This window comes from Panthera leo, chromosome B3 (assembly GCF_018350215.1).
Source record: "Panthera leo isolate Ple1 chromosome B3, P.leo_Ple1_pat1.1, whole genome shotgun sequence".
In the NCBI taxonomy this organism is placed as follows: Eukaryota; Metazoa; Chordata; class Mammalia; order Carnivora; family Felidae; genus Panthera; species Panthera leo.
The window spans coordinates 55,229,131-55,255,069 of record NC_056684.1 but is presented as its reverse complement, the minus strand read 5'-3'; the positions used below and the strand labels follow the sequence as shown (position 1 = coordinate 55,255,069).

General features: G+C 41.1%; 1 protein-coding gene and 1 long non-coding RNA gene across 2 annotated transcripts in view; one reads left to right on the top strand and one right to left on the bottom strand.

Annotated features, from left to right (window-relative positions):
- Positions 1-2,082: 2,082 nt before the first annotated feature.
- Positions 2,083-25,939, bottom strand: part of FBN1 (fibrillin 1) — a 232,824-nt gene continuing 208,967 nt past the window's right edge. Inside the window, exons 53-65 of the mRNA XM_042942113.1 lie at positions 25,146-25,265; positions 23,516-23,638; positions 22,041-22,172; positions 19,497-19,622; positions 18,727-18,933; positions 16,696-16,821; positions 16,324-16,446; positions 13,437-13,553; positions 13,098-13,226; positions 11,886-12,005; positions 7,272-7,503; positions 4,611-4,785; positions 2,083-3,395 (exon numbers count right to left, since the gene is read on the bottom strand). Of these exons, the coding sequence (XP_042798047.1) occupies positions 3,006-3,395; positions 4,611-4,785; positions 7,272-7,503; positions 11,886-12,005; positions 13,098-13,226; positions 13,437-13,553; positions 16,324-16,446; positions 16,696-16,821; positions 18,727-18,933; positions 19,497-19,622; positions 22,041-22,172; positions 23,516-23,638; positions 25,146-25,265 (2,120 nt within the window). The 3' untranslated portion in view covers positions 2,083-3,005. The remainder of the gene's footprint in view (positions 3,396-4,610; positions 4,786-7,271; positions 7,504-11,885; positions 12,006-13,097; positions 13,227-13,436; positions 13,554-16,323; positions 16,447-16,695; positions 16,822-18,726; positions 18,934-19,496; positions 19,623-22,040; positions 22,173-23,515; positions 23,639-25,145; positions 25,266-25,939) is intronic.
- LOC122222071 lies at positions 7,516-13,132 on the top strand. Its single transcript, XR_006203587.1, has 3 exons — positions 7,516-7,600; positions 10,678-10,771; positions 13,014-13,132. It is a non-coding gene; the product is annotated as an uncharacterized LOC122222071 (long non-coding RNA).

Below are 25,939 nucleotides of genomic sequence, written 5' to 3'. Positions count from 1 at the left end.
TAAAAACAAGGCCCTTGGGGTGCCTGGGTGGCTCAGTTGGGTAAGCGTCTGACTTTGGTTCATGTCATGATCTCGTGGTTCATGAGTTTGAGCCCTGCATTGGGCACCGTGCTGACAGTGCGGAGCCTGCTTGGGATTTTCTCTCCCCCTCCCTGACTCATGCTTTCTCTCTCTCTCAAAATAAAAAAACCAAGGTCCTCAAACCATGCAATAATTACATTTCCAATATATCTCTAAGAACTACAGTTAAAATAAGAATAAAGTACATTCCGTGGACAAAACTGTGATCTAAACATCTCTAACAGTTTACACATATATAACATTTAAGTATACTAATATAGTATCAACCTAATTGTCCTTTATTTTGGCTCATCTAATTTACAAACATGATCTCTGAAGTTTAACAGTATTTGTAATGGCAATGTCCAAAGCAATTTTGGCTGAGTAAAGTGCTATTTGTTGAACAAAAATGTAGTTGTTTGTGCAAGTTTAAACATTTCACAAGGCCAGCTGAGTTCATTTCAACCCTACTTACAAAATAGTTATTGGCAAATGAAATGGGCTGGGGGGTAGAGACAAGACGTTTTCAAGCTTCTGAGAGATTTACAAAACCAAGTTTGTCAACCACTGAAAGTAAAATTGAAAGGTCACAGACAATTAAAAGGTACAGGTTTCAATCTCAGGATTAAAAAGGTTCCAACAAGAGGAATATTTACAATGGAACAATGAGGAAAATGTTTTGTTACAGACAGAAACATGGAAAATATGCTGTTGAAAATTGTTGGCTCTGAAATAAATACAATCCAGACTGAGACTATTAAAAATATCAAAGTGATCTACCATGTGCCAACTCTATATTCTTCTGTTGTTTGTTATAAAGAAAATCCATTATTGAATATAATGCAGTTCTGGTTAAATTATCAGAGACATTTTCTGTATGCAAACTGTAGCTTACTGCATGCTGTATATTCTTCTCTCACAATTTTAGTACACTTCCATCATAGACCCACAGGCATAGAGTTAGAAGGAAATTTGGAGTAATATTTTAAGTTCCTAACCAAGGTACAAATTGCTTCCAAAATAGTCATTTGATTCATTTCTATTTAGCACCTATTACAAGCAAGATTTTTTTGGATGGCAAAATAAGAGATACAAAAAATATTCCAAGATGTTCATGGCCTGTTAGGTAGAAGAAAGTATCCTTGTCCCCTGGCCACCATTATGCCTCTGAAGAGTGACAGCTCACTACATTGCAAGGAAATCCATCCCTCAGTGGGCAGCTCAATAATTAGGAAGGTGCATGTTACACCTAACTTCATGGTAACTAACCTTAATTTTGTCTTCTGAAATAAGATGGAACATACCTAATCCATCTTCTTTAGTGTAGCATTTTGAAGATTTTGAGAGGAATTTCCTATGTCTTGCAAGGGTTCTGTCTCCTTCATGTAGCAATTTTACTTCACCTTTAAATTTACCACCCTTTACTGTCCTTGGGGATTTTAAGAATTATTTCATATCAATTCAGTGAGCTTAACTGTTAAATATTCAATATCGCACTTAAAACAGCATCTTCAAATTATGACAGTCAAAAAACAAGAGCGATATAGCATTCAATTGGAATCAATGTGGGATTATCCTTTTGTAATTAGACTAGCGATGACTAACAACAGATGTTTGGGGGGGAAAGGATGAAGCATCTAAGGCTTGCCAACACTATTTGAGGGGAGAGGGCATGATAAATCTTTTATAATGAAACACATGTGCTCTAAGACAATGACTGAACTTGATATCCTAAAATACTTAAATCTAGTGGTTTAAAAGTCACAGGATTAATTAGGTCATGTTTTAGAAATGATGCTACAGTCTAAATTTCTCATTGGCGAGAAAGAACTCTGCCGTCTTTAATGAATAAAAACAAGGGACTAACTCAAATATGTTAATTTTTCTGCTAGTGGTTATACATTTGGCACCTTTTGGAGCTGTCACTACCACACCCAGGATAATTTAAATTCAGGAAACTTTATTTAGCCTCTGAAAAGCCCCCTCAAATCCCACGTCCATGCAAGAACACAAAGCCAAGGGTACACTAAAAAAAGAGAGACTGTTTTATTGTGACATTTATGACATGGACCCCTTGTTGACAGGAATGACCGAGGGTAATCTTGGCATATTGCACAGGTGTGATGAAGGATGCACTGGTGATCCTCTGGCTGCTGAGGCTGCTGCTTGGTCCTCCCAGACCTCCATGCACGCATGGGCCAGTCACAGAAATTTCCTTACCACTTGGTGTATACAATTAACAAGTCTTTGGTCTTAATAAGCACCATTACAAACCCTCACATTAAGGGCATTATTATTCTAGTTTATAAATGTTTCAATGATAAAAAATAGCACGATTACAGTATACACACACTTAATTTACATGTAATGTATTATGCTCATAACTGAGATAAGCTACTGAACTAACTTTGGTTGATTGAAATTAATGAAGTATTTGAACTGAATATTTGTAATTTGGTTTCTAAGTTGTGTAAATATTACAGTGCATTTATAGATCTAGTTTGAGAATTTACTAGCACCAAATAGATATTATAATTGGCCAACCTAGTACTTGTATTTGGAGAAGCAAAGTTTAAAAATTTGGAAAAATACAGAGCAGTCCATCGATTGAAAGCACATTCCTGTACATCGGCTAGAAGGATGACACGTCAGCAGGAATGGCAGACCCCCAATAAAATACGTGTCCCAGTTTTCAAGAGTCAACACATATGACAAGGTAGCTCAGCTACACACATGAGAAGCCTGAGAAAGTGGTTGTTTTGAACTAGGGTAGTCACCTGTACCTCACTTTTTGTAATATAAGAATAGTGCTTATTTATAGAAATTTACTTGGTGAAAGATTGTACCTATGATATGAAGATTCTGATTGGGGGAAAAAATTCAGTTCTACCTATCTATCGTTGGTTGTTTTTCTTTTTTTAATTATTTGGTCTCTGTATGGTGAATTAATGAAGCAAAATCTGAATTTTCATCTTCAGATTATCACCCAGTTCACCACTGAGGTAGTCTTTGTCATATTTATCTTCTAGCTGATTAAGTTCTTTCTTTTTATAAAGTGGAGTACTACTGATTTGTAATGAATAGGTTCCAGCCACTGGCTTCTTCTTGGTGAAGTGGAGGTAGCTGATCCCTTCCTTTTGGTTGATTTTGAAGAAGCCATTTTCGTTTCCAGATTCGATCAAGTATTTGTTGTGATTCGTCAGAGTCGTCAGGGCCGGAAGGAGTTCCAGGATTCGGACCTTGTTGCTGATGTGGGAAATATTGAAAGCAAACATGGCCGTCTTCTCAACATCCCAACTTGCGAGACTCACGTTGGTTTCTATCTCAGGCTGGTCCTGGAAAGACACATGGCAGTGTGTTAAATTAATTGAAAATATGCCACTTATTTCTCATGTTAAGGAAAAAGTGACTCGAATCTCCCACTAATACAGCCTTCTCATGTTGTATATACCATGTCGAAAATGAGTATTTTCATAAAACACTTTGTTTAAATCACAAATGTGTTAAACTGGCACACATTTATAATAATAAAAAACATTAAACTGATGTCAAGAGGAAAGTCAAGTTGAAATGACTTGGTGGTCTTCTAATGCAGGTGTCCCAAAGTGTACTCCCTGGACCAGCAGCATCAGCATCACCAGGGAATCTGAGAAACGCAAATTCTCCGTGCCACCTGAGACCTACTGAATCAGAAACCCTGGGGGTGTCTCCCCGAACTCCATGTTAACAAGGCTTCCAGATGATTCAGACGCATGCTCGAGGTTGGAAACCACTGTTTCAATAGACTATTTTCTTTCTGTAGACTTATCTCCTTTCCCAAACCACAACGGATGAGTTGGAGCACCAGTGCTAAGAAAGAACCAGCCTATTTCCATTTTGTTCACTGATGCAAAATCATCTCCTCTGAAGGACACGCCTAGGAACCTACTTCCTGACTCTGATGATCTGCTAATATTCAATGCTTTTCACCTGGCTTCTTGCTTGCCTCTCTGGGACCACATGTGTTGGATTCTCCGGGCCTGGAGCCAGAGGTCTGGGTGAATATCTGTGCATTTCTGAGTTGACTGAAAGGCTGCAGCAGCCGTAGGCGAAGAAAACCAGGCTGCTTGAGCTCCATGTTGTTTTTGTCTAGAATCCAAGTTCCCTCACACTCCACATGGCTCTTTTCAGTAGAGGAGCCTCTAGCTTTCCGAACTTGGCGTCCCCGTGGAGAGAGCACTATGTCACTTCACGATTCTGCCCACTTGCTGTCCTGGATCTCAGACCTTGCTTTTCAGCAGACTTTGGGTGGGTGTTTGACTTTCTTTTTGGCGAGACAGAGGAAATGAGCAAGTATGTGAAAACCTTCGAATGGCCACTCCCTAAAAGCAGCAAGAAACTCCAGAGAGTCCCACAGACTCTTGTAAAATGCAGCCTAGAGCTCAGGGAATGTCTGGATTTTCTCCCCAGGGAGCTTTTTCACACTTTGGAACATCCTTGGAGGAAACCACAGGCATCTGGAAGGCCCTTCTGCAACAAGAGACATGAGGAGAAACTACCTTCTGACCTACCTCAATGTTGGAGGCATCTGTTCCGTTTGCACTTCTCCGCTTCCTGCCCCGTTTGGGGTAGCCATTGATCTTACACTCATAACAAGCCTCCGGGGAGAGAGAATTGTCATCCATTTCACCGCTGGCAGGTGGCTCTGGGCCTCCTCGGCCCATGCCGATTCCAGAAACACAGTGCCTGTGGAAGAAGGGAAGCACAGCCCTTTTTCATTAGAACTGGGAGATGAGGGAGGTGGTGCAAGAGTTCTGGTGAAGTGTGGACCCCACCTGGTGACACTGAGACACTGGTTATTCATCCATTAGGTGACTGGCTGGTTCTGAGAGCCACACTGAAGTCCTCTGTGTTTAGGCTCTGAGTCCCAGTTCCTGGAGTGGATTCCTTTCTACTATCTCTCAAGGTCCTGTTTTGCATGTTTATTTGCCTCTTCATTTCTGCCCCCTCTCCCCCACTGTACCAGGTGTTTTGCTGTCCTTATGCTGCTGAGGAGGGGACATGGAGTAGAAAGAGGGGAAGAGTGGGGGATGAGGGAGATCATGTGACTTGGGAGGATAAAGAAAAATGTCCTCTATTTATGAAACAGAAAGTGAGAAAGGTAGGAGATGTCTGTGTTCAGTTCCTTGTCCTCTTCCTGTTTCACTGACCCCATCACCACCACCTCCACCACTACCACACTCACCAGCCCTCATCACTTCAGCTTCTGAGAACTTTCTATTGTTTGACCACTCATTTTGGCTGAAGCTACTGAAGGTATAAAGAAAGTTCTAGGTAGAACTGAAGTTGACTTAGAAATAAACTGTAAAGATGTGCAATGTATAAAATGCATGTATTAGAGCTTGCCCAACTATGGGAAATTGTTTCAAGTCATTCAAAACCACTAGGGCCATTGGCTCTGACTCATGTGAGGCTGGATAAACAAACCCATGCCCAAGAGAGAACTAGTTCAGCTGTTTTTCTTTGCCTTTCAGTTATCAAAGCCAAGTTACGAAGGGAGGCTTGCATGTTTCACAAGTACCTTGTTTTGTTATTCTGCTTACTATTTCATAGGCCTCTTGGAATGTATTTACCAGGCTCCTTTTTCAAAATGTGTTGAAATATCTGAATGATCCTAGGAGTCTTTATTTTGAGGCAGGGTCCACTCTAGTGATTCATGGAGAAGCGCAAACTATTAGAAGTGGGTAGATTTCCACTAATGGGTCATAATGAAGACCAAATATTTATCACTTTTTCTGTAGTAATTGGCCTATTTTTATAACCCATTTTTCTTGATGCTCTTGAGATTCAAAATATAATGCCAATAAGCAGACTACTTTTTGTGTTTTGCAGCAATGTATGGGTTCATACTAGGTTTTGCAATCCTGCCAGAGCCCAGTACTTTTCCTTTGTTCTTCCTTTATCTTGCTGCATGAAATGTGCAGAAACAAAATGGATGAAATGATGACTGCTCATCGTGTGTGTGTGTGTGTCTATTCACATAATGATTAAGTTATTGGAAGAAAAATCCCAAATTTGCAGGCTTTGGTTCTTTTCTCAGAACTCCTTTCCAGTATTTTCATATCCCTGGAACACCACTTACAAGAAGTGTGACTACAAAGTCCCACTGGCCAGAAGCCAGTTTGGAGTGTCACAATTTTTGCTGGGAAAATGGTTCTGGCATTCAACTTATAAAGAATGAGACTACGGAGAGCCAGACACAAACATCTGGGAATTTGTGTCCTATTGCTGGCATTCTGTGTGCTTCCCATGAAACATTCTTTCACCTTCAAGTCTACACAGACCCAAAATGAATTGCTTGATGTTTGTGTGTCAAGAAATCAAAGGCCAGTACATTACACTAATTTGATATATACATATATGTGTATTATGGAATATGTGATTTTGTGGGATGTGTATGTGTGGCTGTACATGTGTGTATGTACATTTCATGTCTATGTGTTCCTAATGAAAATGTTAAAATTTGAGTTCCTTAACAGCATAGACAACACTACATGGACATCCAACTCTAGATTAATTCAGCAGGAAAAAAGGCCTACACTGTGAAAACTTACCACTAAACTTTTAAATTACTGGGTAAAAAAAAAATATGTCTTTTCTTCCCCAACAGTCACACATACAATGTGGTAAAGTATTCTACCAGGAGGATACAATAATTATTTTAGCTCTCGTATTTTATGCTCTTTTGGTAATTCTTTATGTAAACTTAAGTCTGAGATGTAAAATATATTTTAAAGCCAGGTATCTTTGTGATTTCTCCTAACGGTAGCTAGAGGAGAAGGCATTTTAAGTCAAGAGAGAATCCTGCTTGCCTCAGGAGAAGGGGAGATCAGCAATATGCAGTGTGAGTCCAGTTCTGTCATGGGTCAGCCCCTGCATTTCTAGAGAAATGAATCACTTCCCAACAAGATGCGAAGATCAAGAGAATGAGATAGAGACACCATATATCAAGGTATTTACAAGTGGTTTCAGAGTCTATGAATTTCTAGAAATTTTGATGTCTCCTTTCAAATAATATAGCCTAAAACCTTTGCAGAGCTAACCAGAATTAACTCCAGGATTATGAAAAGTATGGTTCTTCTCGACTAGGATGGGTCACTGTGAGTTAAATATACTTAATGATATTAGGAACAAGAGAGCCTCCAGCCACGGCCCGGAAAACCAGTGCTTACCCTTGGCCTATCCGGAAGTAACCAGGTGGGCAGCCACACAGGTAGCCACCCTCAGTGTTGGAGCAGCCGTAACTGCAGGGGGCCTGCGAGGAGCCACATTCATTGATGTCTTGGCACCCTCCGCTGAACTGTTCGTACTGGAAGCCGGCGGGGCACATGCACTTGTAGCTGCCCAGAGTGTTGTGACAGGAGGCTCCTCCACAAATGTGTGCACTGAGGCACTCGTTCTCATCTGCAGGGAAAACCAGAAGACACTGTGTGTGTGACACTGGCCAGACGTCTCTACCGGGGACCACTGGCCAGCTGGCTCTCAGCCAGCACTCAGGAAGGTAGGGCGGGCCGAGGTGGTTGGAGTGGGGAGAGAGGGATGCGGACGTGGATGTGGCCTCTTGCCATGCAGTAGGCAAATGTGGTCGCTGAGGTCAAATATGCCACGTGGAGCGCGTTAGGGGATGGCATTCCGAGGGCCGACAGATTCCAGTTCTCATCTGAAGCCAACACTAGTGCGTTTCGCACCACACGAGCCTCCTGTGAAGAATGCGGGGCTGGTTCAAGGTTCAGGGTGGGAGGGAAGGAGTCCTGCAGTTCTCCATGAACGGGACCACAGTCTCCGAGGCAGAGACCAGCCATCCTCCTGGAGGCTGCTTTTCCAGTCCTCCGTTTTCAGGATGTGCAGGGCTGGCAAGGGCTGACATCCTGCAGGAAGTGTCTGCCCTGCTTGTACTTCCTTTTCAAAAATCTGCAAAAGCCCCCAGGTGCTTGTCCTGGGGATGAATAGTGCCTTCTGGTATGTCTGCTCCCATCTCTGAACGGGCCCCCCCCTTATCCAAACCAGCCTCCTGCCCAGAGTGTCTGGGCCGTGTCTAAAGCAAAGTATGGCTGGAAGAGATTCAGTGCAGACTTCACGAGCAATAATTGGAAAAAACCCACAATAGAGACAGATGCTGCAGGACTGCTACCCACGGGGACCTGCCAAGTCTGATGGTAAAAAGCAGGAAAAAGAAATCTGACTTGAAAAATCAACTTGAGGGGAAAAACCTTGAGTATCTCTCTATTTCTAATTTATACTTTTTTGAAATCTCAAATAGATTTTTGTAGGCCTGTCTTCATAAGGGCAGGTTGCAAGCTTGCTGGTAAGACATTTCTTAATTGCTGTGGCCCATTTTCAGGCATATGTTCAATTGAACACAGGGAGATTGGCCTGCACCTCACTCAGCAAATACTTCCAATGAAAGGGAGGAGGGGAAACGTAGCTAACATTTATTAGATGCCTATTGCATGACAGAATATGAGGTGCCTCACGTTCATTTACTTAACCTTCCTGAAAATTATGGGCAGAAGGTATTATAATCCCTGTTTTACCGATAAAGAAAGTGAGGCTCACAAAGCCCATCTGAGGTCTCCTGACAGCAGCAGCAGGACCGAGATGTACACCCAGGTCTGTCTGACCAAAGCAGTCACGTGCTTTTATTTAGACCACAGTATCTCTCAAGAGACTAATCACCATTTAAACTGGTACTTCCTTTGCCCTTTAACTGGTTTTACCTTATTTGCTAAGGTAGATTCCTTTATACAGAACAAAATTGTTTCTAAGAAAAATCTGTTTTTAAGTTAGAGAAACAGGTGCATAGAAATGGTGGGCGCAGGGTGATTGCATATGTATAATATTTATATTATTCCTTATATATCCCTTCCTTCCTCCTCTCCCTTCTCTCCTTCTTCCCTGTGTGGAAGGAATAGATATACAATAAGAAAGCCATTTGTTGAGCTGCCTGCTATGACTCAGTGCCTAGCTACAGGTCTGTTTGGGAACCTTTATGTCCAAGGACTCTCAAGTATACACTTAAGATCATTTAGGCTCCAAGGTTCCTAGAACAGAAATAAATATGCCATTGTCTTTGTTCTTTTCCCCTTAGTTTAAATCAGAGATGAAGTGTGTGACAGATACCAGTGGAGACTATGGGCACCAAGGAATGAATGAGGAAATTAGGGGGTTTACATTGGTGGAAAGAATATCCCTGGGCTGGGTGTCTTCTCCTTGTCCCTCATGTCTATCTTCAGACCCTGGAGGCTGAGCTGCATGGAGCATCAACAGCCTCCTCTCCTTTGTCCTGTGCTTTTGGTTGGGCTCAGCCATCCATTTCCTGCTGGGACTCTGATAAAATCTCTAAGGCCCATGTCTGTATATGTATGACAAGACCCATCAAAATAAAACTTAGATTTATTCTGTATTGTTCCAAAGGACAGAAATAGGACCAATGGTTAGAAGTAGAGGGAGGAATAGTTCATTTTCTATGAAAACAAAAACATTTCTAAGAATTAAAGTTTTCTATACCTAAATTGGGCTATATTGGGAGAAAGTGAATGCCCTTCAAGATGGTATTTGAGTCAAACTAGGACAATCAAGGGAGTTTGAGGAAGGATTTGTGTTTTGGGAATGAGGCCAGACTAGATAATCTGTAAGGGTCTTTCTAGCCTTGAGGATCTATCTGTGTTAGTATAAATATCTATCCCAGCCAAGAACTCTCCTCCTCCTCTTTCACATTCTTTTCTATTTTACTATACCTTTTTTTATTCCTTGAAAGTCTAATAAAGTTTAAATTAAACTTGCTTATCTGCATTAGAGAACTGGGATGGAGCAGAGCAGGAATGAAGATAAGAAATTGGCAAATGTTCAGTGTTTATTGCTTGAAAATAGTCTGTTTGTGTACTCACCCTTTTCATCAATATACAAACACGATTTGTTTAACATGCTTTGCACTCTTCTGACCATTTCCATCCTGTGCACCCTGGAGCAAAAGGCTCCAGGAGCAGTTTTTCTGTACTCCAAAATCTTTGTTTTACTATCAGTTAATACTTAAAATTGGTGAGAGTTTTATCCTTTTTTAGAAAAAGAGACATTTTAATTTTATCGAAACAGCATTAGATTCTCCAAACACCCTCCTTGAAAGCAGACTGAAACCTACCCACTCTGTCCTGTAAAATCAAATTTTTGAGCATTAGGCTTGTATAGTGTTTGTTAGCTGTGGTGTTAAGGGAGAACCAATAAGAGAATTCGAAAATGTAGGAGGGACTTTCTTTTACAAATTTTCTCTGGGTCAACATGGCTCAACTCCAACTCCACCTGGAAGTTTGATATTTTCTAGAAAACAATGAGATGCAGTGGCCCCTTGCAGTGGCCCCTGACCCTAAACCCATCCATCTTCTAAGAGTGAAATTCTGGCTGCCTATGAGTGAGGATCCAGAGAGGGCTGGTTCAAAAGATCTGCTCTGCACAGCTCTGGGGAAGCCATTCTGGCCCAAGGCAACGCTCATTCTCAAGAATTATGAGCCCAGTTTGGGCTAGTATCTTTTGGACATCAAAAAATCCCAAACCTCTTACTGCTTCTTAATCTATTTATTCTAGAACTCCCAGCCAGAGATGATCTTCATGGGGCCAAAGGAGAGCCTCCAGGCAATGAAGACATGACCTGTCCATCTCCACTATTCCTGGACTAAAGGTAGGAAGAGGAGACGAAGGCTGTCAGTAAGTTGTGTAGTCTAAACTCTTCCCAGCACTGGTGTCCTTTTAGCCAACCCTACTCACTTCTGCAAAACCGTGCCTTGAAAAGAATCAAACCAAATGAGAGAGATCCAGTTCTGATAAGTTAAAACACACCAAATGTATCTTCATTTGGAATAAAGCAAAGCATTGAGATGTGGAGCAGCCACCCACGAAGCAGTAATCCTTGCCTCTTTGCTAAGGAAGGCTCTCTTCCCAAGAGTGTGGTAGCTAGAACAGCTCACCTGAGCACCAAGCTTGCAGTGGTGCTATGTAGAGGCTTGATGAATGAAAAACAAAACAAAACAAAAAAACAAGTGAACATGACACTTGAAAGGCAGCCCTAAGTCAGGAAGTTAGGGGCCTGGGGCTCCAGCTGCAAGCATGTCACAAAGGAACCAGGTTAAGGACAGACTTCTTCCTTGGGCTTTGAGGTCTTTATAGTAAAATCAAGAGTTTGGGATAAATGGATCCGGGGTCCCTCTAAACTCACAGTGTTTGGATTCTCTGGTGTGCATTGAGATTATTTTCCCATGACATTATGAAATCAAAAATTACATAATTTCAATTTAATAAGTTCATGAGTCTCCCTTAATTTTCAAAAGAATTTAGTGATGATGAAAAAATTTGCTGTGTCTGCTGCTCACACTCTGCCCAAAAGATGTGTAGAGCTGAATGGGACCACTTCTGTGTCTTCAGGCCGAGAGTCACTGAAAATAGCCTCTGGCTGGCTGATATTTTTCAGGCTGAGGTAGGATTCTGTTGGCCCTCATGTGTACCTGCAGTGTGGGCCAGTGACTCCATGCAGCAGAAGAGCAGGGGGACACTGAGAGTGAAGAGATTCTAGGGGCATTTCATTTCCGATGCTCTCCAAGTACCTTTATCATTATCTTTTTTCTTCGTTTGCTATTTTGCAAAGGCTACAACTTTCCTCTGGTTCCAACCAGGTGAGGGCAATTTTAAGTGAATATTGTTGATTTAATGACACGTTTAAAGTTTTCAGAAAGAAAGCAGTATTTTGACTCACAGGAGCCAGTAGTGATTCACCATAGTAACAAGGAAAAACTACGTACCGACACACTGGTTCCACTGGTAGTGCTGGAGATAGCCCTGGGGGCAGCTGCATCTGTAGCCCCCAATGATGTTCTGGCAGCCGTGCTGACAGCGATGGTTTCCTTCGCACTCATCCACATCTGAGAAGGACAGGAGAGCCGTTTCAGTCAGTTCAGCATCTGACTCTTGATTTCGGCTCAGGTCACGATCTCCTGGTTCATACGACTGAGCCCTGCATTGGGCTCTGCACTGACAGTACGGAGCCTGCTTGGGATTCTCTCTCTCTCCCTCTATCTCTCTGTCCCTCCCAAAGTTGTGCTCTTGTTCACTCTCCCTCTCTCTCTCAAAATAAATAAACTTAAAAAAAAAAAAAAAAAAGTAGAGCCAGCTTTAAGCCACATCAACATTTGTTTCAGAGTTGGTCTCTGAAGCAACATTTATATGCATGGTAAAGGCATATAAGGCAATATATAGGCATATATATAAAGGCAATTATATAAATATATTTATATAAATTATATAAATATAAAGGCATATATAAAAAAGGCAATTTTAATAAGAAATCTGACCCCTAAAAAAGTATTCTTCCACCAAAACTTCAAGAATATGTGCTCTGGAGCTTTTGATAAGTCCAAGGAAAAAGACATTTAGATATCCCTGGTAAAGTTGACAAGTAAAAATGATGAAGAAACTAATGTAAGGCACAAGAGTACTCTATGGGATAGCTGTGTAAATTATTTGTATTTTTTTATTCATGCTAGAGTTAGAAACCAAAAGATGTCAGTACAAAAATAAAATCCTACAAAAAATTTCAAAATTTTAATTATATTATTATCAGAAGAGTCATTCTTCATATATTTAATCCACATTAGGGGAATTCTTTTATGACTCTGGATCCAATGACTAGAATATTAATGAATCAAATTCAGGAACCTAGCTTTTTTTCTTGACTAGTTCATGCCCTATTAGATTACATTAATAACTGAGCAGATAAAGTCTTCACATATTGAGGAAAGGCACAGGTTTAGACATGATCAAGCATGAGACAAAAGATGGATCTCTAAGATATGATACCTGTGCCAACCAGGAAAAATATTCCCCATCTTCAGTTGGGTGATAGTCCTGTGCTCTGTTCTGCTATCTCACAGAGGGTGATAATGAAGATTTTGACAGTCACACAGATTATCTCCACCAGGAATTACCAGCTGCATCAAGCTGAGGCCCCTACCCACCTTCACAGCTGGCACCACTCTGATCAAGAGAGAATCCTCGCTGGCATTCACAGGTGAAGCTCCCAGGAGTATTCTGGCAAATACCCTTAGACCCACACAAGTTGATGTCAGAAGTGCATTCATTGTTATCTATAAGAAGCAGTTGGGGAAAAGTGGGAATTAAAATGGACTGAACTCACTTTCTGTTGTTTAAAAGGAAGAGAGAGTGATGATTCACTTTCTGTTGTACTTTTTTTTTTTTTTTTTTAGTTTTTGCCTTCTTATCCCAACAGAGGAACTAGAAAACAATTCCTTAAAGGAACAGCTACGTTTCCTATAGGGATTTTCCTCTCCACTTACCAATGCAGGCGGTATGGTGTTGGGTAAATCCAGGAGGACATTTACATGTGAAGCTGCCGATGGTGTTAACACACAGGAACTGGCAGTTGTGCTGCTTAGTTGCACACTCATCAAGATCTATTAAAAAATATGTAAGATGAGTATTGGAGTCAAACTGAGAGCACAGGTACCTAGCAACTGGCCTAGGAAGGAGTTCTGAGTTCTGACTTGTATGTCTCCAATGACTGTGGCCAGAATAGAGATGCAGTAAATGGCTGGGAGGAATCAAGCAAATAAAGGTTTGAAAGATAAAATGTGGTCTCCATTTAGACCAAAAAATGTAGCTCTTTGGGGGATCCAAGGAAATCCCAATTCCCTTCCGTGAGAGGAATGTAGGAATTTATCAACAAAGGAATTTCAAATAAATTGTGACATTTTAAATAAATTACACAATGAAGTAAAAGATTAGGGATTCTCAAAATTTTCCAGAGTGCTGAAAAGATCTATTCAAGTTGAATTACAGAAAGAAATGTTGAGGCTGGAAATTAAATTGTTTGCTTAGGTCTTTTCTGTTTGCTGTTTTGAATCTGCTCAAATGAGGTGTTCAACCAAAGCAAATCAAACCAAATTGACTTTTTTTTTTTTTTTTTTTTAGAGATTCTCCTTTGGTAAAACAAAATTGAGCAATCAAGAAGGAAGCAAAGGTAAGAAAAACTCACTCTGATAAGCTAATAGCACATTTAAAAACTGCCTACAGTATCTATGCAACATTATTTTCCATATTTCAATAAAATCCTCCGCTTTGACCAGGCTTCTTTCCTCATTGCCGGAATTTCTAGGCTCATTCTCAACGCCACTGCTGTTTAAAGACATCAAGAGATACAAACTATGTTCCAGCTTTTAGCTGAATATTAATATAAAAAAAATCATGGTGTATTCAGGAACCAATCTACCTTCCTACCTTGTTTGGTCACTGCACACAGAGCTGTGCTTGCAGCTGAAGATAAGTGCCAGTTCCTGCCTAGAGTAACATCTGGAGGGGACCTAAACCAAAAGAACCCCCAAGCCCCCATATTTCTCCCAGTGCCGACTTCTCTCAAAATGGAGCCAGTCCCATGCTCTTTACATAGCTGTGGGGCCTCCCCTTTCTATGACTCAACGAGCCTTGCTAGAGCACTGTCACACATTTGCTGAAGCTTACCTGCACACAGGTGAGGGAGACAGCTCAGTGGTTTCTGACACTATTTTCTAACTACAACATATTAAGAACAGCAACACTTGCTGTTCTCACCTCCAAGAACATCTTGGCTCCCCTTCTCTCCTCTTATCTGGATCCTACCCAGCTCTCATGGGGGGAAGTGCTGGTCCCACATCTCCCCTGGGCTCCCCTTTGAGGCTCTTTTCTGTCAGTTTCAGTAGTACATGTATCTGCACCACACGGTTTGATCTTTAGTCCTATGTGCCAAGTATGTGGAAGAATCTAGACCTCATGAGAACAACAGGAGAAAGGGACTTATGTTGTAAGAGGATCTGTAAAAATCATGTCCCTGCTCTTCCCACTCCTAAAACCACAAAGAAAGTGTTACTTGTGCTTTTTATACATTGTGAAAAAACACAGTTACTACAGTACATTTAATTTCCATTTTTTCTCTTTTTAGACATTTTTAAGGATTTTCTGCTCCCACAGGCTAGAAAAATGCTGTAAATTTGTTCTGCTTGGTACAGATAGTATCCACGCTGAGAGGTGTTTTCTCTTTAATTTGGTTCTCTATTTCCATGAATAAGTTTATTGCTCTGAGCTCTAGCCTTACCTTGCCCAGAGCTCATTGTGATCCACAGATTGAGAAGTTCTATGCTTGAGAAGAACAAAGCTGTAAACAACTCTTATATTAAGAGAGTCAGAATTTTTAACTACGTCTCTCAACTTCCTCTCCCCAAATTACAGGATTATATAGGATTTGTGCTGCATAGGGAAACCTCATGCATTGTTCATTATGTCATCCTATATTATAAGCCTCTTAATTCTAAGCAGACACAAGAAAAGGGTTGAGGGTCCTAATTCTCTTTGCTCTCCACTTCCATTCCACCCCACCATTTAACTTCCCTTATTTGCTTTTTGCTCCATCAAGGTTTCGTGGCAGAACTCTCTAGCTCTTATTCTACCATCTGGTCTACCTTTCCTGTTCCAAATCCCTCACTTTTAAAATTACCCTTAAGTCTGATTCACTTGTGCTATTATTCACTCAATATGTGAAGTTCGTATTGTTGAGGAAGATGTTTCTTGGAGTAAATTTACACCAACAAAATTTTCCAAAGGGTAACTTCTGGTTGAGGAGGGATTTCCACATAAAGTTCTGCTGTTTCTTAATTCTTTATGATATTTATGGCTTAGATAAGCTCTTGGAGGGCAGGAATGGCCCTATTTGGTAGAACAAAAACCTAGACAAAGTGTTTACTTAGGTAGGCACAATATCTTCTAGGCACCGATTAATCTGAGGATGGACAATGCTGGAGGCTTGGGCTCTAGTTGTTGGATAGATTGGCTATCTAAATATGATAAACAGAAAGCAGAAAGGAAATAATCAAGTAGGAATCTGCCCCACCTGGGCCTTACAGAGCTGGCTCTGCTGTCTCCGACACCCTCATGGGCCACTCCCATGGATGCCCAAGGGGCAGGCAGTGAGGATGGCTGTTGCCAGCAGTCCCCAGCAATCTCCCTGGCCTCAACCTCCAGCCAGCCAGCATAGGAGTGGGTGGCAGGGAGGTCCCAGGGAGGAACTAACTCCAGGGAAGCACCTCTTGCCAGTGGGGGGATTTTTCAGTTTGCCTGTGGATTCCTCAAATGCACAAGGAATACAACCATGTGCCCAGAAGGCAGGTGAGTGGGTGCAGGCAAATTATACTTTACCTTTGCAGCTCCTTCCATCCTCCTGCAGAATGTAGCCTTTCGGGCAAGAACACTGGAAACTCCCTTCTGTATTTTTGCAGATAAAATTGCAGGGTTTGGGAGCCTGGTTACACTCATTCAGATCTATGATCAAAAAGAGACAGTGTGACCATCCACCCTAAAATGATGGTCAGTACCCACAGGGTCTAACAGAGAATTTTAGCTTTGAGAAAAGAAAAGGTAAACTCTGTGTTGTCTTTGATCATTGTCTTATGTTTTCCTATGAAATTACATAGGCTTTTTAGTGTTTCAGTTTGAGGATTTATATTTTTTCCCATAATATGTAATTTCCACTCAGAATAATTATCTGAACATCAAAAATACAGCACTTACCTATGCAGGAAGTTCCAGTTATATCTGTAGTGTAGCCATTTTTACATATGCAATGATATGATCCTCTGTCATTGATGCATTCCCCATTTCGACAAACATCATGAATAACCTTGCATTCATCAATATCTGTTAATTTAACAGTCAGAAGTTAAAATAAGAAAGACATTATAAAACGGACAACATTAATATGTAGAGGTGATGTCACTGTAAATATTAATAAACTGTTACTGTATTATAGACCTAAGAAATTAAGCCAAAGAGATGACAGCATGAATTTCATATGTAATGGTAACTATAACAAAAGGCAAATGAATAACTGCATTGGATGAGAGTATAATAACTAATCAGGCTAGTAACTAATCAATTCTTTAAAAAGAATTGGGGGGCGCCTGGGTGGCTTGGTTGGTTAAGCTTCTGACTTTGGCTCAGGTCATGATCTTGCAGCTCATGGGTTCGAGCCCCGCATCAGGCTCTATGCTGTTAGCTGGAGCCTGGAGCCTGCTTCAGATTCTGTGTCTCCCTCTGTGTCTGCCCCTCCCCACTCCTGCACATGTGCGTGATCTCTCTCTTTCTCTCTCAAAAATAAACAAACATTAAAAATATTTTTTAAAAAGAATTGGTTTTCTAAATTTACAGTTTTCCCCTCTGGGTCTATAGAACAACCATCTCATCCAGACATATTTAGCTCCTTGCTCTATCTCATGCCATCAAGCAAGCTTGATCCATAAATGGATCATAGCAGTAGATTCTTTTGACAAAAAAAAAAAAAAAAAAAAAAAAAATCCATTTTTTTTCTAATATTGCCTGTCCAGAATAAGGAGGAAGGTTCTTTTCTTTTTGTTGTATTTACAGTTAATCCCCCAAAATATCACATTGCATAATATTGGGGAAATGGGACCAAACATCCCTTGGTAAGGGAAGCACTAAGGCTCTGGGGTGGGTCGCTGGGCTGGGTTTTGCAGCCTGATAAGGAACAGAGATCTTAATCCCAGCTCCACCACAGGGAGAAAGACTTGGTCGACATGTACTGTGGAGCGTGAAACCCGCTGTCCTTCCACATCGTGACCCACCTGTCTCCTTAGTGATTGGTGGGGTGCCAAGACTAAATGAGTTCTTAGCCTTTAATTGCCAAACAACCATTTCAACAGATGTTATTTTTCCGAATTCTTTCAAGTTTACTCTGAAATGCAATGTGCCTACCCTGACTGGTTTCAAGAAGTGAATCTTCTCCACCGTCTGATTTTCACATCCTCAGAAGAATCATAAATTGCTTTTGGTTACCCTGCCTAATCTATCTGGCTGTGTGCCTCCACACATCCAGTTCTATTATTCCACCTTTGGCCACATCTTTCAACCATCAACACAAATCCTGCTTACTCTCCTTCTTCTCCTCTCACTTCCAATGCCTTCCCAAGGAGCTCTAAGAGTCTCTCTCCATTCTATTTCATGAGACTGAAAACAATTGCAGTTACTGGTGACAAGCCCAGGCCTGGAAGTTGTCTTTGGGGCGACCTCAGAGACGTGGACAGCCTCCCCATGTTTCCCAACTGAAAGCAGCTTGCGCTATTCCAGAGGCAACTGTGTTTTAATTGCCAGTATATCAGCATCGTTTATACTTCTTTCATGCAGTCTATTTTGGCCAATTTTACGAGTGCAAATACATATGGGTGGACTAGTCTAGGAATTTAGTGATCGTTTATTCCAAGGTTTATCTAAAAAATTACATTCCGAGTAACCAGTAACTGACCACAAACCTCTGTTTAAAAGTTGAGGACTCCTTGTATTGCAGGGGCAGGGACCCAAGCACATACAACTTAATCAGATGGATCAAGGACACTTTAGCAGCCTGGCCTTGACTGTCTAAAAGATTACAATAGATAATTGTACAAAGATACAATAAAGGGTTTTTGTTGATGTATAAACCATGCAACTCAGCCTAAGCCCATACTGTAGATTCCATATTCTCAACTGTTTTTCAGAAAACAAACAAACAGATTCCCTGCAAGTATTTTTGGACCATAAGTGAAGTACCTGCTCCATTGGTCATAAATCCTCGGCCATGGGGGCAGAGTTTTTTGAAGGCCACAGTACCCTGGAAAGGGCAGATCTCACAGTGGGGGCCCCAGCCTCTCCCGCCATCACAGCAGCACTCAGACTTGGTGACAGGGTTCCTGTTGCTCGAGCCGATCTGACACATGTTCTGGAGCACTTCCGTGAAGCAGTACCCTTCCCGGTTGTCTGGAAGGGACGTTACATTGCACAGAGGGTTTTTATGGAGCTTTATGAGCATAACAATGTATTAAGAATTTGATCAAACATAAAACTCAAAAAGGATATAACACTTTACCCTGGGTGAGAAGAAGCAATAAAGGAAAGCTGGAAACAGCAGTAAGAGAGAAAGGACATCTGAGGGAAACAAGACAAGAAATTCAGTAAGTGGGCAGGAAGGCATTAGCGTGCACAAGGTTGTATCTCTATCTGCTCTCAGAAATACGGAGGGATAGTCATGCTGCAGAGACAGGGGCAGAAAAACACATGGAATCGGACCCTGAGCACCAAGGGCTTAAAAAGGCAGCGGAGAAAGACATTCCAAACAAGTGATTCATTGATACAATTAGTGAAGGAAGAATTTAGCTTCAGGGTGGTGCTAAGCCCCATGGACAATCACAGTCATTAAGTCATTTCCAAAATATGAACCTGCCTCAAATGTTAACAATTTCTATTATTTCAAATAAGCGATGTGGGTGACAAGCATCCCAGCATGGAGTTCGGGGTTACGAAATCATCCTGTTTGTGCTCACCAAGACACTCGTCCTGAGTAGGGCTGGCCGTGAACCCGTCATTGCACTCGCAAGTGTAGCTCCCCCGGGTGTTGAGGCAGCGCCCATTCTCACAGATCCCCGGCTTGGTCTGGCACTCGTTCTCATCTGTGTGGTGTGATCGAAAGATCAGAAACAAAAGCAGTCACCTGACTACATTGTACAGGGATGGATTCATTCATTCTTTCTTTCTTTCTTTTTCTTTCTTTCTTTCTTCTTTCTTTTGAAATTTGTGAATAGATATCCTTCTCACACGGCTCTCAATTCAAAAGGTACAAAAGAGTATTGAGCAAAAGTGCCCCTTCCTCCCTTATTCCTCAGCCACCAAACACCCCTCCTGGGAGGTGACCAGTGCTACAGCTGGTTTCTCACGTAACCTTCTAGAAATGGAGTTTGCACATGTGAGCAAATACACAATGTGTTTGTCTACTTCCATCCTTTAAAAACCATACTTGATGGTATTTTGATGTGCTTAAAGGTAGGTAACAGCATTTTATGTACATACACATATTTCACTTAATAAAATTTAAAACTTTCCATATCTGTCCCTAAAAAGGATGATTTCAAGTGAAGGGAAAAACATAAATACTTAAGATCAACATGCTGAAGAAATATAATACTTCCTCAGAATAATGTCTGTAATGGGTCAGTTTTGACCTCAGACTTGTCTACACATAATCTTCCAATTCAATATAGGTTATGTTTATTATAATACTTCAACAATATTGAGGAATAATAAATCATAAACCAGGCTCCCAGGTTAAAAAAAAAAAGGCATTAAAACAAGCCGGAGATTCTTAGAATTATCTGATGATTTTTTAGAAAAATCGTAAAGTTATTTGCTTAAGTGCATCTCATGGAGAATAGTTCTGAGCCCCCAAGGCAGGCATCTCATTATGAGAGGCAGAAAGTTCAAAGGTAACATTTAGGGTAGTGTTGAAACAGGCTAAAAATCCCAATGCCCATGTCACCCCCCGACCAATTAAATCAGAATGTCTGGGGTGGGAGCTGAGTTCTCTGATTCCAATGTGCAACTGAGGTGAACCACTGAACCTGGAAGATCTAGTGCATGATCATAGTCCAAATACTTTTTCTGTGCTTTTAAAGTCTGCTCTTCAGGGGCGCCTGGGTGGCTCAGTCGGTTGAGCATCCGACTTCAGCTCAGGTCATTATCTCGCAGTCTGTGGGTTCGAGCCCCGCATCAGGCTCTGTGCTGACAGCTCAGAGCCTGGAGCCTGCTTCTGATTCTGTGTCTCCCTCTCTCTCCACCCCTCCCTGACTCATGCTCTCTCTCTGTCTCAGAAATAAACACTAAAAAAAATCTTTAAAGTCTGCTCAATTATTGTTTAATTCTGTACCTTACAGGGTAAGGGGACAATGAGGTTCTTGAGCTTCTTGACTGACAACATAAAATTTATTGTTCTGGTGTCACTGATTATTAAAATTAAAAAGGACACATGGGAATTTTCTCATAGTTTTCTCCTATATTGATGGTCTAAAGCAGAGGTCGGAAACTTTTTCTCTAAGTTATGATAATACTTAGCATTACTATATCATACATAGTAATCTTGTAGGTTTTGCAGGCCATATGGTCTCTGTTGCATTCACTCTATTCTGCTTTGCCTTTGTGGCATGAAAGCAGCCATGGATAATATACAAATGTATGGTTATAGCTATGTTGCAATATGACTTTATTTACAAAAATAGGAGGTAGGCTGGCAGGCTGGATTTGACCCTCTAGCTATAGTTTGCCAATCCCTGATCTGAAGCTGTGGTTTTCAATGCAGGATCCATATTACAATCACCTAGGAAACTTTCAGAAATACCAGTGCCTGGACCTCACTCTAGACAAGAACAGATTCTCTGGTGGAAGATCCCACTGGTTTAGTGATATTCCTGGTTCAGAGGGACCTGGCATCTGTAATTCAACATCAGGGTGCTAATAGCAAAGTTGGATCAATAGAAAGACATTCTAATGTCGTAAAGACAAATGACCCTAAAACAACAAAAAAAAGTATAAAAAGTAAAGGAGGGGCACCTGGGTGGCTTAGTAATTTGAGCGTCTGACATCTCAGGTCATGATTCCAGAGGTCTGACGGCTCAGGTCATGATCCCAGGGTCATGGGATTGAGTCCAGCGTCAGGCTCTGAGCTGAGTGTGGAGCCTGCTTAAGATCTCTCTTTCTCCCTTGGCCTCTCCCCTGCTCTTGCACTCTCTCTCTCTCAAAAATTAAAATAAATAAAATAAAAAGCAAAGAATTAGAGGAAACACCTGGTGCCAAATCATGGCAGCAAAATGAGCTGAGAAAGTTGGCAAAGGCCAGCTCAGAGAATGGCAGTGCTCATGGAATCCCTTGATAATCGAGAGCCAAGGGGATCTCCAAGGAAAATCATGACACAAGGTAAGAGAGGCAAGATGGGTCTGGCCACGAAGAACACATTGCCCACAGGGACTCAGACCCCAAGTCCCTTCTGTCCTTTGTCATTTCTGACTCCTGCAAAGCTCCTTTGGCAGTGACTCCCTTACCTATGCAGCCCTCTCCGTCAGGCCTCCTCTGGTACCCAGGCCCGCAGATGCAGATGTATGTGCCAATGAGGTTCTTGCACTCCATTTGCTTCTCAGCACAGTCATGTTTTCCCTCCTCACATTCATCCTCATCTGGAAAGAACGTACAACCGCAAATTATAAAATAAGCTTCATTAACTTCTTGCCTTTTAAGCATGAGATGGTCTCAAGCAATCAGGTTTCATTTACGCTACTTCAGTGTTAACCTACTTCCTTTTGTACTGTGGGTGCTGGCCCCCTAAGATTGGAAAGGAGTCTTCTAACCACCTTTGAACTTGAAGAAATTATTCCCTAATGGATAATTTCTTCAAAGGCAGGAAGTATGGCTAATTCTTTTTGATGAATTCAACTCAAAAAGGTCTTCTCTAAATCTTTCAAGATAGAATGACAGCTATAACAACGTCATTATAATTACAATATGTTTTAAGAAGCCAAAGCTTCCATTGTATGATAACTATACTGAAAGCATAATATATGATATTTTTATATAATATTAATTAGTGTGATGTAATATTAGAGTCATTGTATAATTAAAGCTTTGGTTTTTACACTTTGAGGAAAAGACAAACATTCACAAAAATCATATTCTCTACTGGTTCTTCCCTCCTTCATTTCCTTTTTCCTGGTGTGGAGGGGTCTTCCTCATTCCTTATTGTCCTCTTGCATTTCCCTCTCTTTATCTTCCTCCTTTATGTGGTCTGAGCTGAGAAATTTGGACTTATCCTGAATGTGATGTAGAGCTTTTTGTTAGGAAATCTCTTCATCTTCAAGAAAAAATCCTATTTAACCCATCTGAAGGGAACAAGGATCTTCTCACTTAAGACTTTGAAGGAGCAAATCAGTGTTCTTCAGGGAGCCCCATGATTTACCCAACTTCATATTGCAGAGCCTACTCCAGTGCCCCAGTAATTACATGGGTTCAGTAAGCATTATTCATGGAAATCTTTAGCTAAAGTAGATTCCATATGCTATCCCCATTCTTGGAATATGCCATCCCTTAGTGATGGGGACTTTTAAAAATTATTTAATTAATATTATTATACTCCTTCGTGTTCTCAGTTCTCACTTATCACACCATAATACAATTATTTATATCTCTGTCTCAACCTCTTCATGCTGAGCTTCTTGATTGTGAGTAAATGTCTTTTTTTCTTTATATCTTTGCATCCTACAGAGTGTCTGCCATGTCATAGGCATGCAATGCATAGTGAGCTCAAAAAGATCTGCAGGGTGGCCCTTGATTCAGTTTGATGATGCTTGAAGCTACAGTTTGGGAGGAAAGGAGGTGATGACGACCCCCATATTGTCCATGGACTACAGGAGGGTTTCCTGATTCAAAGTCTTCCTCTACCAATAGAAGCTTTGGAGAGACATTTTCCTTATAGATAAGAGTTAGACCCCCTCAGCTTAGATGACCTTTAATGTGGATGTCTTACCTTTGCACATCCTTCTGTCTTCTCTAAGAACATATCCAGCAGGACATTTGCATTCATATGATCCATAAGTGTTTACACACCGGAAAGCACAGAGGAGAGGATTCTGGGCACACTCATTTATATCTGCAGCAGAAGGTAGCATGAAAATAATGGGTCAATGGCATCAACCAAAAAAATAAAATCTATTTTTATCAAAAGTTGAAATGTTGCATTGTCATCAACGTGGATGCACCAAGCAATCTTTTGTTTTCAGAGAATCATAAAATGAGTTGGTTATTTTATAATTGGTATAGGCAGGGTGATCATGTATCCTGGTGCTCCTAGCACAGTCCCAGTTCAGGCTTATTGTCCTGGTATAATTACCAGTGTTATTTAGATTAAGAAATTATATATAGAGGGAGCTTTTCTGAAATGCTGGTTTTGAAGCCTTAAGTTGACCATTTGCCATTCCCTAAAGTCACATAAGATGGGGATCAGCTTTACTCCATTCAGTCAAAACAGCTGTCAAGTCAACTGCAGTCAGAACAAAAGCAGACCCATCCAATATCATTAACCACCTCCCCTTCCCCATATAAAAGAGGCTCCTGTGAAATAACAGTGATTCTTGTGCCCAAGCAAATGGTGTTCTGAATAATTTTACACTTATGGAGATGCTAAGTTTACACTGATGGCTGTGACAGCCTTAAATAGGCTTTACTCTTAATAGATAAAAGTGGTTTTTACAGATTTCATTGTTTGGAACCATCAGAATGTGTTTTGCAAAAGCAGGTCAAAACAGACCATCTTGATTATCATGTTTCTTTCTAAGTCTAATGATACTGAGAACATCAGTGAGACCCCAGATCATATTTAGTCATAGCCTTTAAAGATTGACCAACTACTATGACAGTGGTATTGACAGGTCATATCTCTGATGAAGAGCTCACTTTCATACCATTTTTACTGTCTACCTTCACCTTCATTCACTTCTGTGACCAGTGGTTCTTGACTTGAGAGTGTATCAGAAATTACCTGGAAGGCTGCGAGGCTTCACTCTTCAAGTTTCTGATTCAAGAGGTCTGGGAGGAGGCCTGAGAAACTGTATTTCTGACAAGTTCCCAGGTGATGCTGATGTGGCTGATCCAGGGATCACCCTTTGAGATCCACTGTGCTAGACACTCCCTCTCTTTCCCTTCTCTCCATGCATCTATCCTACTAGACACTGGAAGATGCTTACAGGGTATCGGCAACCTCTTTTGCTGTGATTGCCCCCAGATGGCCACAGGATGTTGGTGGCTATGTCAGTGTGCAGATATGAGTAGAAAGGAAAAAAGAAAAAAGAAAGGGAGCATGGGAGATAAAGGAAAAAAAGGAAGGGGAAAATGGAAAATAGAAGGTAGCAAACAAGACAGGAGTTATATCCAAATACTAGCAGTGGGGAGACACCAACAGGAGCTCTGCATGATAGGCAGCATAACTGGTGCCACGAACCACCTCCACCTTTTTCAGGAGAAGTGACGGTTTGGCCCATCAGGCCAGATGTTCTTTATTCTGCACACCCTGGGTGGGATTTAATATCAAGGACCGTAATCAGCCAGCTATTGTCTCCATGATCAGAAGATGTAACCAACTATTCTGCAAAGAGGTTTACCTTCGCAAGTCATCATTGGACCAGGCTCAAATCCCTCCTCACAGGTGCATTCAAAACCACCAATCACATTCTTGCAGGTGCCATTTCCACAGGGGTTGCCCACAGAACATTCATCAGTATCTGCAAGTGACCAAGAGTGTATTCAAAATACGACAAATGAAGAAAAAAATGGGCTTGGACTCAAATGATACGTTTCACCCTATCAGAGTACTTTGATCTGTAGCATCTTGTTTTATTCTCATTCTGTCTTTGCAAGAAAGGAGTGCACATGTCTTATCTCCTCAGATTTATAGCTGTGAAATTTCACCTGCTAAGTAACAGTGGCACTAACAGTGACAGTATCTGGGCTTCCAGCCCTCATAGTGCTTTTCTCTGTGAGCTTCTCCAGCTTCCTGTATTATGAAGAGGTAAACCTACTGGGAATAGATGCTCAAAGGGTTAAAACAAGGCTTCTCTCACAAGTCAAAAGTTTTCACTTATATAAACCTAGAAATATATCTCCAGTTTGGCCTCACATTACATCATTCTCTAAGAAGCCTTAAACATGATGGAGTTTTGCCAGATATAAAATAGAAGACTCCGCTTACACAAAGCAAGAGACCAGAGGTTAAGCAAAATTAATACACTGGATAAAATCAAGATTCACACAGATTTTTTGTTGATTCTGTTGAAACCAGATGGTTTACGTTAGGCAGAAGAAAAGCTACAAAGAAATATGTTTAGGGTATGATCTCTGTAAACAACTGTGGAGAGAGAACAAGTCTTCCCAAGGAGCTCTAAAAAATATATATGCT